Below are 15866 nucleotides of genomic sequence, written 5' to 3'. Positions count from 1 at the left end.
GTTTTTTTAACATATTTTTTTCTTACATATAAAATATCAGAAATCAGAGTTATTTTTTACTTGAAATTCCATGCATCACAGAGATGTATTTGTTACTTTAAACTAATTGCCGAGATAAGTTTTATTTGATTAAGCGCCATGCCGTCAGCGCTACACAGAGATTCAGTGAGTACAGGACACGGCAGGAAATTTAGAAAATAAGCTTTTCACGCTTTTTAACAAAATGTCGGAAGTTGGAGCCCGATAGTTACATATGGAAGAGATAATGTGGAGATCTTGAATTCAATAGGCTAACTCTTACGTTCTTTTGTAGATAAGTAATCTTGCACTTTTTTAAAACTCTCATGTGGTATTGTACGTAATCGATCTGGTTATTTCTCATTATATATAAATTTACTTATGTATTTTTTTCTTACAAACTTATGATCTCTGAGATAGTGTGCTTGAGAGGAAAGTTATAAATCTAAAACTTTAAAAAATATTTAAATTTCTATACTATGAAGTTGAAAAATCAAATTCCAGTCCATTTTGTTACTGAAGCCAACACTTGCTTGCAGATATTACCTGATTCTGCTCAGAGTACGCCGCTATACATGCAAAAATATAAATAGATTTTCGTCATGTTAAAGGCAAAATAATTTCTCGAGATTTTATCGTTATGTCATAAAATATCCAGCAGTTTTAAAATTGATTTTTTATGTGTACCTCTGCTTTGTATATCGAACTTGTATTCAAGATACAATACTGTTATATTTTCCAAAATATATTTTCTATTTTGAAAAAAATACACTTGTATATACATGTATGCAAGTATACTAGTGTTTTTACACATGTTCTGAAAGGCAGAATTGAGTAATTTTTTAGTGAAAGAAAATGTTTAAATGAATACATGTGTAATAATATCAGATTCAACCATTCCTTGACATAAACTCAGTTCTCCCTCTCATGATTTTGTCTGTTATATTTTTGTCTCCGGTGCTTCCAGGGCGATAATGAACATATCACGACAAATACTTTCTACAGGGAATTATTTAGTTATCCCTTTTTATAACCATATGTGAGTACCACATGAGTTGATCTTCAGTTTGAATTTTACTTTGAACATTTTCCTTACTGGCAAAAGTTGAGTAGAATTTCACCCAGTGTGATACAAAAACAAACAACACAGAATAAGAACATTGAATCTCCTTTAATATAATTGTTCTCTATTCCACTAACAAAATTAAAAGAAAAGTACAGCGATTATGTTGAAAATTACAATATGTAACAACATTGTGAAATCGTGTGTCATAAATTACAAAATGTATTTTTGATGGAATGTAAAAAGTTTTTATATTTATTGCTTGGAAAAGGGAAAAACAATATAAGCTTGTGACATTTGAAGCGGCAGATTAGAAACAAGCAATTGTAATAAGTCAAACATCATCAATTAATATCATGTACTCTAATGATAAACAATCATTGTTACTAATAAATAAACACAATTGTTATTACCGTATTTATACCGCACAGACCCTTTGCAAAACAGCATCTGGACCGGAAATGACGTTAGCAATTAAAGACTAACCCTTTTCCGGTAGAGATTACGTGCTTATTTAACAGTGTTTAAGTACCGCAAACTTAGTGTGAAAACTGTGCGACATAAAACGGTATGGATATTTTTGGCAACAAGTTTTCTCATAAGAAACGTAGTTATTTGTAATATAAACACAAAAATCTACGGCACATTAATAAATATATGTAATTTTTTAAACATCCGGACACCCAATGGCGGCCTAAATTAATCTACAAAAAATAGAGGTATATGATTTCTGATAGGGGCTATACAAAGAGGTTCTAAATTATACTAGAAGCAGATATTTAACATATTGCGTCACTAATGTTTTTTTATGAAATGTCCGTCTCTGTGCTAAAAAGTGATGACTTTGTTAGTTATATAGCACTACAGCATCCGGGCATTTCTCTCCCATGTTTGTATCTGTATTTCTGTTCTCTTGGAAACCAAACGAAAATATAGGCACTATTATTAAAAATACAACCCAAATCCAAAGATCTCTTTTATACTGACCCTTACCAAAGCTGGCCTTCACGATATTTCTACACAAACATAATATCACAGACTGTATATATGGGATAAATGAAATTAAGTTCTAAATTGTGCAGATTACGCAGCGGTCATCTGCATTCGGTTTGGCGACTGAAAGCCATTGGACAGTGAATGGACACTCTCGAAAACGGGATTATACATCTTGTGACCTCGCTGGTCAGTGGAAACGAATTGGTATTGCGACTGACCCTTTTCTATTCCTATGACAGGGCAGATTTCAACTTGTTTAGGTGTATAGTCTGTGCGGTACATGGTACCATCTTCAAACTTAGATCCACTCTGGAAAGCAGTGTTGTCGGGTCTAAAGCTCTTGTTTGGCTGTAATTCATGAGGAATGAAATGAGCCTTCTGAGTGGAGAGACCCTCAAATGGCGCCGTGTTTGGATGGTATTCGTCTCGCATCATGGGTTTGTTTCTATTCATCTCCCACTTTTTGTAATCATGTGCATAACTGGTACTCCCGTCGAAGGGGGCGTTACGTGCTTTATTGGCAGACGACGGACGATGGGCGACCACTCGGTCTATCGGAAGCTCGCGGTAGGTGGCGTTATGTGTGGTGGTCATTTCCATGGTGCCATCGGGCTTCTTGTACTGCTCATGCGCATGTACATAGGGGCGTTCCATCGGCCATTTTCGATAATCGTTTCTATTGGTAGTCGTGTCTTCTAATGGTTTCCCAGAGGAGAAAGCTTGGTTATCGGGTTTAAAGCTTCGGGTGATCTCCCCTGGGTTGCCCTTATAATCTCGTTTGAACGTTGTCATGTCCTCGAAAGGTGCAGCGGGGCCCTTGTACTGTTCCTTAGGATGAACGTACTTTGGCTCCAAAGGATGTTTGATGTAGGAATCTCTGTAACCGGTCCTATCATTGAAGGGGGAATCGGACATCTGAGCCGCCTGCGGGGGCTTAATCATGCCGCGTCTTTTGGCATCATACTTGATGTAGTCATGATGCATTGTGCTTTCGCCCTCAAACCTGCTGTTGGGTGGTTGCCATGCGTCCTGGGAAACGTATGGTCCGACTCGACCGGACATGTCCCATTTCCTATAGTCAGCTGAAATATTAAAATGAGAATGTCATTCAAGTATAGTTTATTTTTGCTCTTCTGTTTACAGGTACCATGAAGAGTGAAATCGCAAAATTGTCTCAAAGACTTACATTTGTAGGTGGGTTCCCCCTCGAATTTGCCCTGGGCCTGGCGCTGTCCGTCATGCTTTATCGCCCTCGCCGGTTCCTGATACTTCTCTGAAAATATTATTAGGAAGAAAGCTTAAACATACGCTTGATATTATCAAGTTCAGTCCAATTTTTTTTTTACAAATACATGTAATATTTGAAAATCCATAAAAAAAATCTACGTATAAAAATCTATTAACTTTGGCTTCTAGTTATTGGAAGCAATGCGATCGAAGGGGAAGGAATTAGTTGACTGCCAGTTTAATGACTAAAACACATTTTCAAGTGATTATGAAAAAATTAGGTTTTTTACTAAGAGCTAATTTAAAAGAGAAGTAAATATCACTCGCAGCGAAATCGCGTATGAAATAGACTGGATATACATGTATTGTGCTAAAATGACGCGTTCATTTTCTCAATTTAATAAACGAATATAAGTTCAGTATCTGACGCCGTAATCAATTTAATTTGCTTCGAACACACCCGTTCCGAAAAAAAACTGTTGTTCCTTTAGCAAAATACTTCATAGCAGATATATAATGATGTTTGAAAATGATAATGTGTTTGTTATAACGAAATGCCTCAAACAATTAATGACACGTATTATGTTTTTACTGTTATCAGATATAAAATATCTATTTGCATAATGTGAAAGTTCTAATGAAGATATAATTTGAATTTAAGGTTGAGCAAACGGGCAGGTATTACAAAAACTTGAGTTAGAAAGGAAAAAGGGGGGAGGGTACGAATGCTTTTCTTCTTGGGACAATTAGTACCCTGAATCAGAAATATGCCTTCGATTTCCCACGTTTCACTTCCAATATGAAAGATGCCAATTACTGGGTCGTAAAATATTTACGAAGCAAGAAAACCATTGTCCTATTTTTGTTAATTAGTCAACAAAATATTAGGTTAGGACACGTTTGTTGTAAACGTATGTATATCGGCGGGGGAAATCATGTTCTTGTTTACCATCTGAACCATGACTACGCCCTCAATAATATATGATGGTATACGAATATGCTTTGTTGACTCTGGGTATTATAATTGCTCTAAACGGTTTATCAAAATAATTCATGATTTTACGATCCTGGAAGAGATTTTCTAGACATTTAAATAAGTTAAGCCTAATAAGGTTAAATATCTGTATCAAAACACACGGAAGAAAGTTGGCGTAACAGAACATGGACAAAGCGGTATTTATACGGTACTTCAGCAGTGGTGTGCACCAAAGTCCGACTCGTTGTGATTTACAGAAAGAGTTTTTAATGGAAATTTCACAGCCAAAAAAAGATTTCAAATAATGTTGATATAAATAAAGTCATGAACAAATAAGTAAGACAATCACACACGCACAGAGGATAAAAAACTAGTATTACGCAGCATTAGACGGACATCAATATTAGGGTATAGATATCAATAACTTTGCTATATATCTGTCCCTGTTTCTAGGTAGGGACACCCATCTGTATATGGAAACGTGGGGGCTCCAATCAACGGAAAAGTGCGACACGGAGGTTAGGGAGCAACTCACGATCCAAAACCGGAGTCTGGAGATATACGTAAAGAGCGGAATCCAACGATATAAGCCTTTACCAAAAATACACTTAGAAGTGTTTACCGAAAATTTATTACAGAGATTAAAAGTTTTCCGATAAGAGAATGAAGATCTCTCGTGTAAACTGATACACGGCTCATGGTCGGTGATATCGATTGAGAATTTTATTGTCTTGTCCCTTCACTTAGCAACTCTGTGTTACTGGAGTTGTTGTATTGATATAGGGGTATGTCAGCTGTGTGTGTATATAGGTATAGATACTTCAATAAATTCTAAATTAAAGATTACAGAACGCGACAGTGCCAGTGGTATTTATTAATTGAAAATTAAATCTGATAAAAACTTCCATGGGGTCTTATCAAAATTCAATCAGTGTTTTGGGGTGTCTTATTTTTTCCAAGAGGGAAATAAAATTAGAAAATGTGAGATGGTTTCATTTACGACGGAAAACATATATAACCGTTACACAATCCCAGCTCAATTTATAATTATTTACATGTACTTGGTAGCGAAGTTTTAGTCAAACTAATAAAACATACAAATTTCATTATAAATCTAACACACACGCTTGACTATAGTATACAACATAGATTTTGTCAAAGTACGGACACATACTATACAATTTCTATTGATATAGTACCTGTATAGTCCTTCTTATATGAGGTAACTCCGTCCATTTCTCCCTGGGGTCTTCTATACTGCTCTGGAACTCTCACAAAGGGTCTCTCTAGCGGGTGTTTGATGTAATCTTGTCTGTAAAAAAGAAATAGACTCAAATATACCCTGTTCTTTCCAAAAACAAGTTTTAAGACAGTAACCTCAGCTTATCTAAAAGTTACAAAAATATTACATTAAAGGTTATAAAAATTGACTTCACATAAAACGTTTTTTTTTTTTTTTAACACCCTCTAAAATAAACATGAAGGGTATTGTTCGGTTGTTGTTTCGTCAATTTTTAAAAGAGAAAAATCATTGACCAAAAAATATACATCCTAACAACAAATCTACTGAGGATGTAGGGAAAAGTATCGTTTCACTGACCAGAGAGAAGGAAGTACTTCACTGACCATTCATACGTTCTGGCAGAAACACAGAATTAGAGCAACTTTCCATGCGTAAAGGTAGGTTCATAATTAGACAGGGTTTTGATAGCTTGCTGGGAGAATCATTAGAAAGAATGTTCACTGCAGCTGACGTTAGTGAAGTCTTTTATACATAAGTCCGGCAATAACATCGTAAGAATTTTTGCGGTGTTCGTTATGACCCCCCCCCCCTTCCAAAAAAAAAGTTTTTCAAATTTTTCATAGTCATCTGAATTCCTCTTTTCACTTTTCCAAGAAATTATGTTTCTGTTATCCGTATTTTTTTCTTCTTTTTTATAAATGGTATTCGTTTCTGATGTGTGCGCACACAACATTGAATCACAACACAAAATGGAAAACAAAAATATGAGCAAATTCAGGCGTTGTATAGAATGACAGCAATCACTTTCATGTTGATACAGTATCACAAATGTTGATAAAACGTATTATGCAGTAAAGGCTATGTACAATTTCCATGCTTTGTCTGATTTCAGTTTTAAAATCCATTGCTTTGGTATCCTTAGTTTCCCCGATGAAGCGCGCGATGCGTTTCCTCGGCTTTGCTCCTGTGACGGGTCGGGAGAACATTTAGCGAAGCTTTCTGTTGTGTCTCATCGAAAGATTTACTGGACTTGCCCCGAGGAAGCTGATTTTTTCGAAAGGCTGGTTTTCCAAACAATACATCCAAATCATTATTATTTTTACCGGCAGCCGACTCCCAGGGTGCCTTAACCTTCATGGAATTGTTTTTTTCCGTAAGGAAATTCTTTTCTTTTAGTGCAGGATCTTTTCTAAAAATATCATCTGGGTCTTTCTTGATTGTCTTTCCTTCTTGTACTAAGTCCGGAGTTTCCCATGGAGCTTTTGTTTTATTGTCACGCGCTCCTATCTTCACCATATTTTCTTTGTCCCTTCTAAAGAGATCGTCATGGTTTTTCCCGCGAGTTCTGGGATCTGCAGACTTATCCCACGGCCATCTTGACTGGGGAATCATGGACTTTGTAGGGGACACAGACATCTCCCATCGCTCCTCTTCTGAAAAAACTGATTTAAGGCTCCCGGCACAAGATGTGTCACAGGAACGATCGGGCCTCATGGCAGATTGAGGAGACGATGCTTTCTTTACTTTCAATCCTTTATTGGTTTCTAAATTAAGCAGAAGCCAGTACTGATCATCACTCGTTTGATTTTTGGGAGTTTCTCCTCTCGAGCTTGCTACTGACGTCTTTGCAGTGATTTGTCGGCTCTGTCGTCTGCTTCTACTTTCATTTTCCAGGTTGGTCATAAATTCATCTGTCATCCTGGGTGTGTAGAAATCTCCAATCATTCCTTGGGAAACCTCTCTCTTTGTAAGGTTCATTATTGGTATTCTCTCAAAAGATTTCTCATAGAAATCTCCTATTTTTCTCTCTGAAGCCTCCTTCTGCTTGCTTTCTCCCAGTTTGGTTTTGGGTTTCTTCCCAATCTGATGAAGCCCATCTATAGACTGTGATCTTGTAGGGATAGCTGGTTGATTGGCTTTGTACATCTGAGTGTCACTGTTGTCTAGCCTTCTGGCCAGCATTCCTTCCCAGTACTTGTTTGCATCCCTTTGAGTGTTGCCGACCTTTCCTCCCCCCTGTGATTCCCCTCTCTGTTCCCAGTTAGACATCCACTGAGCGTTAGCATCCCTGTCTTTGGCCTTTGTCGTATCTTTCAGACTCCTTGGAGTGAGTTGTTTCTGTTTAGTCTTTTTCAGATTTTTCTTGTCAGACTCTTCATTTTCAGCTTTCCGTGGTGAGGACTTTGGACCTGTTTCATCGCTGACTTTCATTGACTTCAAGGATTTAGTGTCTATTGCGTCTTTTTCCTGAAAACTCTGGACTGTTGGTTCTTTCTGTAAGGATTCAATTGTCCTCTCTTTCTGCCTACTTGTTTCTTTGGATCCAAAATCCTTCTCTCCCTCCAGGCTCCCCATTCCTTTGCCTGTGTGCAGTGTCCTCTCTCTGATTATCCAGCAGTTGTGTTAAAAGGAAGTGCTGTCGCCTCCTGTTATTTGACGTCTGACTGTTTGTTGATTTTCTGGAGATAATGTAGGGATATTGGTGGTTAATTGGTATGGAATGGATGGATGCTCAAAGAAGGCCAATACCTGATCTTCACTTATGTCCTGAATAATTGATGCTGGCCGGATCATTAAGGTTTAGATAGAGGTGTGAAGGTAACTCAGATTGTTCTAAGATGGGTATAAAAAGTCATAAACCTTGATACCCAGTCAATGAGAAAATCTTATGTATATCGGTATGTAGATCCTCCATCAGAGATTTTACTTATATCAATGTGTTTATATACCAGGAAGAGTTGTACTACAGTCAGATAGGTTTGAAATAATGGCATTTCTTTTGCCATCACTTTAGATGCTTTGATTTCATATACTTAATTTTTAATTCAAAATATTTTAATACATAAAGATGTCAATTTATATTGTAAACTTGTTATTCTTAAATTCCCGGAGGATCTACACAATCTATGGCAGACAATTGTTTATTCCCATTACTGGGATCCCACATCAATAACTATAATTGACACCCGGGTATTGCTGGCGTATTTATGTACATAATAAATGACTACTGTGGAAAACGGAGCTTGTTGTCATAGGAGTAGTGGCCGTTTGTCTTGGATACATGTTTGTATACAAATCAAATATTCACATTTAATATCATTCTCCTGTTTATGTCTCTCTATTAATCACAATCATGTTTACTGAATTATGGTGCCTACTGGAGCTAATTTTTCTCCCACTGTTGCACACAGCATTATTAATATCATCACTTTCAAAATTTTTTCATGAGAAGTTTTCTATACAACCAAGGTACCTGGTATAATGTACAGTATATGTATATGTCAATACTAGTATGTGCACACGCAGTTTTCCTATTAGGTTTTTAAAGGGAACATTCATGAATTTTGTTGTTCTATCTTTAGTACTTAAAGTTATACATATATACATTAAAATATAATGAACTTAAACTGACATACAATAAATTACGAGTACAAAACAAGCAACACTTAATTATCAATCAAATATCTTTAAATTAACAGAATGTGGATGTAAATTTTAAAACTGGATCAGCTGAAATCAATCCAAGTTCACTCAAGTTATTTTTAAATGGCTGTGTGATGCTACGGCATGTTTCAATGATAATAAAATCAAGAAATTTAACAGATATTTATCTTTAATGTATATAGGGCGTAGCCAGTTTTCAACCTCATCAAACTTTGGGGGAAAGTATCAAAAGGATATTTTGGTTGCAAACCCTTGAACAAGTTCATTGAATGCTTTTTTGCATTTTAGGGAGAAAAAAATGTAGACTTAAGTTAAATTCAAATTTATGAGATTCAATTGATCGAGTTCCCGGTTGTATATAATTGGTATGTTGTTAGACTGCTATTGATATGCTTAATTAAAAAAATGATGATTGGAATACTGTGAAGCAATAAATTAGTTCCCCTAATAGTAGCTCTATCTATGACCTTGAAGTCGTCTAAAAATCTTGGAAATTGATATAAGTTAGATATGAATTTCAAATGGTAAAAAACAAAGTGCACTTCACAGCTCTCCGGCAAAGGCAGTGGCGGATTTAAGGGGGGGCGCACCCGGCGCGCGCCCCCCCTAAAATTGTCAAAGTTAGCGTAAATCAAATATGTCTACTTGGTAGACCTCATTTTCACCCTTCAAAATCTCTAGAATCCAGGAGCTTCCGGGGGCTTCGCCCCCTGGGCCCCCACCAGGGCTTTGCCCTGGACCTACTGGGGGCCTCAAGGCGGCCCCCAGACCCCTTGCCTAATTTTGGCGCCCCCCCTAACTCCAAATCCTGGATCCACGCCTGAAAGGTATCAAAACTGTTTGTATAATATGCTCCTTTGGCCTTGAAACAGAATAAGAACAGTATTCCTGGATGTATGACCTATTTTACTTTACAGTTTTAAAGTACACTTGAAAAACAGATAACTCAAATATAATAAAATATTGTGTGGAAGATTACCGTATATTGTAAACCAATGTTCATTTGTGTGCAAGAAATATCCACAAGTTTTACTAACCTTTTTTAACACACAAATATTAATCACCAAGAACCATTTATTTTCCTTTATATTTGCAGGAAATATGTTTCCTCAATCATGCATATTGATTTCAAACCTACAAATTGCAATTGGGGGTATAATGATGCAAATAATAGTTGGTTTGGAGTAATTGGCTTTTGTTTGTATTACCTCTGTGTGGTCTTGTCCTCAAACTGTCCCCCTCTGAGGGCCTCCGCAGAAGGCTTGAAGCTCTCTCTCGGTTGGATGGGGTGCTGCTTGTACACATTGTTGTACTCTGTAAGGTTACACGGCTGATCTCCCTTGTTGATGACGTTTGTGGGCCGATGTGGGCATCTGTGCCGCCTATAAATAACCAAACTCTTTGTTAAACATTTCAGATTTATTAGGTCAAGGTCATGTAAAAAAAAAAATTCAAAAGGTGAAGGTTAGCAATAGCAACAAAGCATAGGTTATCAAAGATTAACATATTTCACCTCAACAAATGTTATCTATAAAGAAGGGAAAGTATCACACTTAATCATTTTGGTAGGAAGCATCTCTGATTAATTTGGTCTTTGTTTAGGTGCTTGGAAATGAACTTAATTCAAATCTGCTTTATATTTCTGATACTAGTATATGTAAGTACAGTTCAGCAATTGACACTGAAACTGTGTCTGATGTTCATCCCTAGAATATAGATATGGTCCCTGCAAGTCTGGCCAACTTAGGTCTTATAGCCACTTGAGAATGACTCACTCCAAAGATTTTAACCTGGTCACTCATTCAGAAGATGTGATTCAGATCCAGCATAAAAAACAATTTATGTATTGAGCATTTCAAGACGCACAATCCAGGCAGTTAGGGTCAAGGTATTTCTTGTAGTGACTTTTGAAGGAACCTGCTCCAAAGGTTTGAAAATGTTCACTGATTTGGAAAATGTAGGTACATGTATAAGGTCGATTCATCATCCAGAGCTTCATCCCTACATGCATCATCCATGAAAGTTTGGTCACCAAAGTTTTTTTAGTTACTTGGAAATAGACCTGCTCCAAAGATTTAAACTGGATAATTATATATCTATCAAATAAATGTCAGGTGTAGCAACTAAAGCATATCTGGTAGTGTGCATTCCTTGATGCATCATCCATGCAAATTTGGTCCTCATAGTTTAGAACAAGACCCACTCCCAAACCTTTTTTTGGGGGGAGGGGGTATGAAAATGTAGCATCTGATTCCTAACTGTTAATTAATAAATGAAGCGTACTACATGTACATATGCTTCATCCAGGCAACTGTAATCAAATAGTCAGGGTATAGAAGTATTCTGAAAAAAAAAAAAAAAAAACTGCTCCAAATATTCAACTTGAGACCCCATCACCAAGGGTATTACATATCTTTCCCCACTTCAATATGAGGTGATCAGCTAAAAATTAGCTTTATTACAATTATCTTAGAAGAAAGTTAACACAAAACCATATAATATAGCACTATTAGGAAAGTTAACAGAGTACAAAATATATTGTATCTTATGTAATGATTGAAAGTCAGGGATCAAAATATTATAATGGTATATACACTTCATCATACAAGATATTACAATCAGGGAGTATGCATGCATTGATTTAAATTTCACTTGGATAACCAGGGATGTATATGGAAATATGGAACAAAGTTTGAGGGAAATCATGAAATAATTAAAGGAAAATAAAATATCAGCTGATATTGCTAGATATCCCCTTCATTGGTTTGTTTAGGGGAAAGGGTTTGGGGTAGAGACTGCATGCAGATCAATAAGATTATCTTGTACTCACAATGGATTTGTTGAGCTAAGGGAGGACAAAGATAAAATAATATACATGTATGTGCAGTACTTTTGTTTTGATAATTTTTTCTCATTTTAGTTCAAGCATAGGCCTGCATGGTTAAAGTAAATTAAAAAAATTATAACATAAAGCAATGGATCCTGGTTACACCGTGTTTTAATTGAATATGTTAATATATAAATTTACAAGCTTGATTATACATTAATCTTTATATGGCCCCATTAATTTCTTGGCATGGATTTGGGGATTTAACAACAGTCAGTGTGTCATGAAAGAATACACACAATAAGGCCAACCAAGACTTGCTGACAAACGGATTTTAATAACTAAGAAATGATAGATTGATGATTAATTATCAAACATATTAATCAATCCGATCAATTAATGAAGAAGATGCACTCTGCAAGGACAAAGGTTAACGCCAAGAATAAGAATCCTATTAATTAAGATGAAGACCTTAAATTAAGGTTCCAAAATTCTGCAAAATCACAACTTCTATTCAATCCCAGGGTAAAACGTTGTGCCCATTTCTTGGATTGCCCCTGTATGAATTTTTAAGAACATTTTTAATGCTTTGTCAAATTTACATGGAAAATAAGTGACCAGGTACAAAGTAAAAAAATATTGTCTTCACTAAATTATTCAATATGTATTGAAAAAAAAGAAGAGAATTTTATTGAGAGGACTTAAATTAAGTTTTAAAATAGAGCGAGAGGGAGGCACTGGTATCCTAGCTTTTATTAATGACTGTCTAACACCAAACTAATTGTAAACAGGATATATGATGAGACATTGAGAATTTCAATGTCATCGGAATATTAATAAGACCGTAGGCATCGAACGCAGTCATAGGAACCTTCACTGACAACCAAGAGTAAACAGAAAAGAAATGAACAGTTTTCAATGGAATAAAAACCAGCCCAGATTTTAGATCATTTAAACTTCTCAGAGAAGACATATATTTACAAATATACACCTTGGAGAAATAATTTCTTTTTCATGGATTGAATGGCTTTGTGTGAAAGGTAGTATTTATTGCAGCAATGAAAAGGTTTAGAGCCATACGGTGACAATGAAAGACAAACTACAGATTTATATATGAAGAATATTTATATAAACTAAAGATACTGGTAAAGTTAAAGGAAAAACAGATTAGAAACCTAAATAATATCTGTCTTAATCACAGGTACTTGATGTTACATATATACTGACACGATTAAAGAAAGATACCTAAAATTAATATCTTCAATTTGGTAAACAGTAAATTAATTCATAAATCAAAAATTGCATGTTTAACAAAACATTTGACAATATTACAGTTATATATAATGCAGCAATATTTAAAAAAAAACTATACCATAAGGTCAAAACGGCTTACGATTAGAAACCTAAATATATGGGTTATTAATTTTTTTGTACTTATTTTACTTAGTAAAGTAAATAGAGAAACATTTCACATTTTTATCAAATCTCTTGATCTGGAAAGTGAATTTAGCCTTACTTTTTTTGCTTTTGAAAATATATTACTAATATTAAAAAAAAACCATATCAATTAGTATTCCTTGTGAATTATTAGGTACAAATATTGGGTTATTATTTTTTGTAAGAAAAATATGCCAACCTTCAAATGCTTGTGGTCTTAATCTTTATTAAACTAACATGTATTTTTGGGCAAAATAATTCAAATGCTCATCATTGAAGACAACTTGGAGCTTATTCTATTAAATATTCGTTATACCTACTCATCAATTTTTGATGATTTCAAAAAAAAAAATCTGCATGGCATTGGTAAGTATATATGTAAATTTATTCTAAGCTTGCATTGTGCTAGAGGAAAATGAGAACACAAAGACCTTTTGTCAGTAATATTTGACTTTACTTTAGGAGATATTTTGAGCTTGATTTTGAGGGCAAATGAAATATGCCATAAATCACTGCAGAGGAGGACAGACAGAGTTGTTTCCCTTTAAAACACATTGATACTTTCAAGCTCCATACATTTCATTACAATATGGTGCACTGTATATTTATTCGAATTCTATGCTGTACATGTATGGAATATTTCTTCACTTTTTACCTCAAAAATTATTACTTGGGATAACTCATGGTTTAATTATGCAGGATAAAGTTTATACCAGTACAATATTAGAGTGGAACGAAGAGATAATATGGACACTGTCCCTCACAAAGCTACAAGTACAGCTTATACTTTTATTTGGTAGGATTTAAAGGAGCATTATTATATATTTATTATTGTATTTATTATTTTCTCTATCTGATTGAGTCAAATTTGATCCCTTCACATCTAGTTTAAAACATTACCAGGTATTTCTATTTTAAGACTCTTAAAAAGCATAATAATCCCAGATTTTTCTAAAATTGGAAATGTTCTTCAGTGAAGCAGCAAATATTATAATGATGAGGTCACAATAAACATTTTAACGTGGATGTTTCTAAAAACTGATACTTCAGCTGCTCTTTGTAACTGTGTTGTAATTGGCATAATGAATATGACTTATCTATGCCTGTTAAAAGAAACTTACCTATGAACATTAGAAACACTTTTTTCTTTTAGAAATTTCTTATCAACTAGTATCATAGGTATCAAGTATAAAAATAATAAAATAAACAAAAATATATCCATTTGATTTGAAACAATCTCTAGATATACAGACTCTTGAGAGAGCATGTTGACCTCGCACTCCATGCTCGGTTGATACCAAGTTTTTCTAGGGATTCGCCTAATCAAAAGGATTAATTTGTGTATACCATTCTGTAATAAACCCATAGTATTCCTGTATATTATTTAGTGAGAGTGAAAAGAACTAAAGTGTTGAAGACAATGAACAACAAAACATGGTTGTCCAAGAGAGGGGGGGTGTTCAGTTGAATACCAATGGGACATACCCCAGGTCATTGTATTTATATGGTACAAAACTTTCGACATTTGCATGCATGTAAGAATATTTGTATCCTTAATGAACATAATGTTTCTAACCTAACTGTAATGTCCCATCGTTGAACAGACTAGAAAACTTAATTTATCATGCTAATTAAGAAACGTGTTTGTCTGTAATAAATGAGTGACTAATTAATCTAATGTAAATCCTATTGAATGATCAATCCAAAACATATGGAAATGTGTAGTCATGCAAGCTGGTCAATTAAGTTAATCATCGCCTTTGTATCTTTAAATAATTAATTAGTGACCTCTGATACAACTTAGTATAAAGTTTAAGCAATGTCCAATGTGCACTTTCACAGTTCACATGCAAGTTCTAAATTAGTACGTCTCATTAACACAGTTTTAATAGAAAATGATAACAATTTTACTTACCCACATGTACAGATTTCACATATACATTTCTTGACCATCCTGATTTGTTATCTTTCTGTTTTAACGCCTTTTCTTTAGCCCAGGGAGTTTGGTTACATAGACATAACAGGCGTTGTCAAGCACACGGGCACCTGTTTACAATATGGTGGATAGAAACCGATGAACCTTAACCAAAGGGGTTTCAGGTCACATATTCTCTATATATAACATCCAGATGTAATGAAAGCCATTGATATACAGTTGCTAAAAGAAAAGTTTCTTCATTACATTAAACTTTTGTATAAAATCTTGTACCTTTGGATATATTTAAAAGAGACAAAATGTCAATTTGCTCTCCAATCAATATTTAATGGAATCGTCCAACGTTTGTCAATAAAAAGCGGGATAACTGCGACAATATTTTTGTCAGATGTGGTTAGAAGATAAAGCACCTTATAACCCCCCCCCCCCCAAAAAAAAAATAAAATTCACGAAAAAATAAACTAAACAACGGGGGGGGGGCAGAAAGTTGGATTTCACACACTTCTGAAACAAATTCAATACAAAGATTTTTTTTCTAAAATTAGTAATCAACTGTCACAGGCACATGTGTGTTAATAACACTGTTATTACTAAGGTTAAAATTTATTTCCGAAACAAGTGTCCGTGTCAACTGTATACAAACTGATATGAAGAGAGATTTAATTTGTTTTGATAATCATGTATTTACTTTAATTAACT

At 34.9% G+C, this 15866-nt stretch overlaps 1 protein-coding gene across 1 annotated transcript; it reads right to left on the bottom strand.

The window, feature by feature from the left end:
- Positions 1-1390: 1390 nt before the first annotated feature.
- On the bottom strand, positions 1391-15306 carry LOC134258423 (stabilizer of axonemal microtubules 2-like). The gene is made up of 5 exons (XM_062740969.1): positions 15147-15306; positions 10176-10349; positions 5480-5592; positions 3264-3350; positions 1391-3159 (listed from the first exon to the last, which is right to left on the bottom strand). Exons 1-5 carry the CDS (start codon positions 15182-15184, stop codon positions 2165-2167), a joined length of 1407 nt encoding a protein of 468 aa, XP_062596953.1. The 5' UTR covers positions 15185-15306; the 3' UTR covers positions 1391-2164.
- Positions 15307-15866: the final 560 nt, after the last annotated feature.

Source organism: Saccostrea cucullata, unplaced genomic scaffold (assembly GCF_032062105.1).
Source record: "Saccostrea cucullata isolate Sc308-1 unplaced genomic scaffold, CSIRO_AGI_Scuc_v1 ctg4, whole genome shotgun sequence".
Taxonomy (NCBI): Eukaryota; Metazoa; Mollusca; class Bivalvia; order Ostreida; family Ostreidae; genus Saccostrea; species Saccostrea cuccullata.
Note: the sequence above shows the minus strand (reverse complement) of the source record. Positions and strands in the feature narration are given on the sequence as shown.

Excerpts from the sequence above, each read along its gene's own strand:
- LOC134258423 (XM_062740969.1), bottom strand. The coding sequence starts at position 15,184 with ATGGTCAAGAAATGTATATGTGAAATCTGTACATGTGG. Across the intron at positions 5,593-10,175 it reads GAGGACAAGACCACACAGAG|ACAAGATTACATCAAACACC; the intron begins GTAATACAAACA and ends TCTTTTTTACAG. Across the intron at positions 3,160-3,263 it reads GGGGGAACCCACCTACAAAT|CTGACTATAGGAAATGGGAC; the intron begins GTAAGTCTTTGA and ends TTAATATTTCAG.